Source organism: Myotis brandtii, unplaced genomic scaffold (assembly GCF_000412655.1).
Source record: "Myotis brandtii unplaced genomic scaffold, ASM41265v1 scaffold2136, whole genome shotgun sequence".
Classification (NCBI taxonomy): Eukaryota; Metazoa; Chordata; class Mammalia; order Chiroptera; family Vespertilionidae; genus Myotis; species Myotis brandtii.
In genome coordinates, this window is record NW_005357986.1 from 24,189 (window position 1) to 28,011 (window position 3,823).

General features: G+C 37.4%; 1 protein-coding gene across 1 annotated transcript in view; it reads right to left on the reverse strand.

The window, feature by feature from the left end:
• Positions 1-923: 923 nt before the first annotated feature.
• LOC102263907 (angiogenin) overlaps positions 924-3,823 on the reverse strand; it is an 8,454-nt gene continuing 5,554 nt past the window's right edge. Inside the window, exon 2 of the mRNA XM_005865852.2 lies at positions 924-1,558. Coding sequence (XP_005865914.1) covers positions 1,101-1,541 — 441 coding nt within the window. The 5' untranslated portion in view covers positions 1,542-1,558 and the 3' untranslated portion in view covers positions 924-1,100. The remainder of the gene's footprint in view (positions 1,559-3,823) is intronic.

The window sequence follows — 3,823 nt, forward strand, 5'->3', positions numbered from 1 at the left end:
TAATAAAATAAAACAAAATAAAATAAAATAAATAATAAAATAAAATAAAATAATAAAATAAAATAAATAAAATGAAATAAAATAAAATAAATAAAATAAAATTAAATTAAATTAAATTAAAATAAATAAAATAAAATGAAATAAAATTAAATTAAAGTAAAATAAAATTAAATTAAATAAAATAGTACTTTCATAGTAAAGCCACTGAAGGCCAGTGAGTTATCCCTGTTACAAAACCTGCCAAGAAAATGCCTTGGGTAAAAATAATTGGCATTAAAATCTCACCGTTGTTAATACATAATAAGTAGATGTAACTAAAATAAAGGGTTTATGATAAAGCTTTTTCAATGATATATATATACATACCTAAATATAGTTTCCCAAAAACTTTGGAGTTTGCGGGGTTAAATAGTAAAAAAATTTATAAAGATCTAGGTATGTTGGAATAATGGGATACTGAAATATTCATCTGAGTTTGCCTCATATAGAGAATTTAGAGGATATATTTGAATCCATTAATGAATATGCCTTTTGTTTTATTTGAAATATATCTTTAAAACTGTGAAAACTTAAGAGAGAGGTAGATAAAGTTTAATTAATCTGTTGGTATTTAGTTCTAAACATCACTTCTCAAAGTTTAACATTTGTAAAAGTAATATTGACTTATTTGACAGCAAAAATAATTTGCTCCTCCTGAAAATTCTGCTTAGCAGCCATGTGCCCTGGAATTTCCCAGCTCTGCTGTAAGATGAATTTAACATCCTTACACTCACAAAAAGAGAAAGTCTACCTCCCTGTTGACTGAGAAGGAAGTAACTGATAGGGAAAAAGGCATTTGTATTCCATGCCATCCTTTCTGGGGGCAGCTGAGTAGAGAAAATGGGGAAAAATCAATAGGCCAAGAATTGATGAGAAGACTTTGATTCTTACTGATTACAGAGACATTTTTATTTATTAACATGTTGTAAAACAGAAAACAAAAGGTCCAGGCAGCTCATTTTCTGGGCCCCTGGCAATGAAGGTGGCCACCCCTGTTCTAGAGTGTGCAGGGGAAATGCCAGGAAGAGAGCAGAGCCAACTCTGGGCTAGTGGCCTGCTGGCTATGGATGGAAAAAGGACTCATCAAAGTGGACAGGCAAGCCACGTTCACAGGCAATAACAATGCTTCTGGACCCTGCTGTGGCTCTGTACCGGCAGGGAGGCCGGTTGGACCCTCCTCTGAGCTTGCAAGTAGTGACCTGGAAAGGAGACTTGCTTCTTCTTAAATTTGCCCCATAAGGCACTCCATTCTTATCTTCACAGACAGCCTTGATGTTCTTCTTGGTGCCGTGAATAAAGGTGTTGATGTCTTTGCAGGGTGAAGTCAAGCTTCTTTTGCTCATCATGGTATCACAGTATTTGTTATTCCGGCCATGTGGATTGGCATCATAGTGCTGAGCCAGGAAGTGTCTGTACCTGTAGTCATCCTGAGCCAGGGTTGGTGGGGTTAGACAGGGCACCAGCATGAAGACCAACAACAGGGGACCCAAGCCCATCATCATCTCTTCCAACAAGGCTCCTGCCCAGGGCAAAAGGTATCGTAGGACAAATTAGGCTAAAAGGGCAAATGAGACTAAAAGGACAGGGACCTGCTGGGCTAGTGACAGGGCATAATGAGTCCAGTATCCTCAGTCACCTAAAGTATATCTTTTCAAAAAAAATTAATAAAAAAATAAAGTATATCTTTTCTTTTCTCTTCTCTTCCTCATTAATTTCACATTTCTTGTCAATCCATTCCTTTGGAAAATCAATGTTTCCTGAACATAACTTTCTGTCCCAAACATTCTTTCACATTCCTTAAGACTCTGAGTACTTACCTTTCTATCAGTGTCATAATGCAATGTCCATTCACAGTCTTTAATCCATTTATTAATTAATTGAATTAAAAACGTTACATAAGTTCCTCTGGATACAAGGCACTGTGCTAGGTCCTGGCACACAGAGAGCACTAATACATACCAAGTCCTCCCTAAAAGGAGATGTAGCATCCATGGGGAAAAAATAGGAGCTCCAGTTCACTGAGATGCGACAGTAAGATAGGAAGCCTATGAAGAAAATGGACTTTTAAAAAAATATGTTTTATTGATTTTACAGAGAAAGGAAGGGAGAGGGGAGAGAGAGAGAGAGAGAGAGAGAGAGAGAGAGAGAGAGAGATTGTCGTGAGACTGAAACATCTTCTGGTTGCCTTCTGTATGAACCAAGACCAAAAATAAACCCAGAACCTGGATACATGCCCTGACCAGGTATCAAACAGGCAACCTTTTGGAGCATGGGATGATTGCTCAACCACTGAGCCACACTGGCCTGAGCAAAGAGGGTCTTCTAAGCCCAGGGAAGGGTCAATCAGAGGTTTGTTAAAGACAAGATTCTAAGTATTCAACTCAATAAATCAGCTGGCTGTAAGGAGAGCAGTTGAGAGCAGTTTTGCCCTGAGATGAAGAGAGACTGACCCAATTCCCTAAGAATTAGTTGGTTTGTGGCTAAAGGTGGAATTATTATATACTAGTTAGAAAAGAACAAAGAGGAGCATGGAAGAATTGATGCAATAATTGGAAGTGGGTCTGGGTCAAATTTTACAGAAGACTGGAGGAAGAGGAATTCAAGCTTATTCTTAGGAACAAGGTGGACTATTCTCAGAGAACACTCGTATTTTCTAGTTTTCCCAATAAATGTACATACACTGTTACACAATAGGCAAATGATGTTACTATGTGATTAAACAACAACAAAGAAAACTTTCAACAAGGCATTTTTACAGTTTGCTGTAATGATTTTATAACATCTTCCACAAAAGAAGAATAAGAAAGAGAAGAGGATTGCTGCCATCATCTCTCAAGAGTTTTCTGTCTAAACTGTGGAACTCTCCCTTCCCAGGGGCATTGTGTCACACACACTCAAACGTACCAATCAAGTAAATAGAATGCTTCTTCCTGGAGTATGATTTTATCTCAATGATAGCTATTAAAATAGAATTAAATAAGTATAGATAATAACAAAATAGAAAACAATTTCATATTAACTTTAAAAACTTTATGTGTTAAGAAATCTGAAGATTTGAGAATTTAAAAATATTTGGTGTTTCCAGAAAAATATTTGGTAATTTCTGACAATATTTTTAGTTCTTTGGAGAAAAACTTAAAGAACATGCAGAGCCTATAAAAACCATCATATTAATGAAGACTGGTGCAGCCACTATGGAAGACAGTATGGAGTTTCCTCAAAAAACTAAAAATGGAACTCCCATTTGACCCTGTGATCCCACTTCTAGGAATATATCCCAAGAAACCAGAAACACCAATCAGAAAGGATATGTGCACCCATATGTTCATAGCAGCACAATTCACCATAGCTAAGATCTGGAAACAGCCTAAGTGCCCATCAGTAGATGAATGGATTAGAAAACTGTGGTACATCTACACGATGGAATACTATGCTGCTGTAAAAAAGAAGGAACTCTTACAATTTGCAACGGCATGGATGGAGCTGGAGAGCATTATGCTAAGTGAAACAAGCCAGTCAATGAAGGAAAAATACCACATGATCTCACTCATTCATGGATAATAAAGACCATTACAAACTTTTGAACAATAATAGATACAGAGGCAGAGCTGCCTCAAACTGATTGTCAAACTGCAGTGGGAAGGCCAGAGAGGGTTGGGGGGCAGAAGGGAGGGGAGTAAGAGATCAACCGAAGGACTTGTATGCATGCATATAAGCATAACCAATGGACATAAAACACTGGGGGGTAGGGGAGGCCAGGAGATTGTCAAGGGCGGGGGAAAAA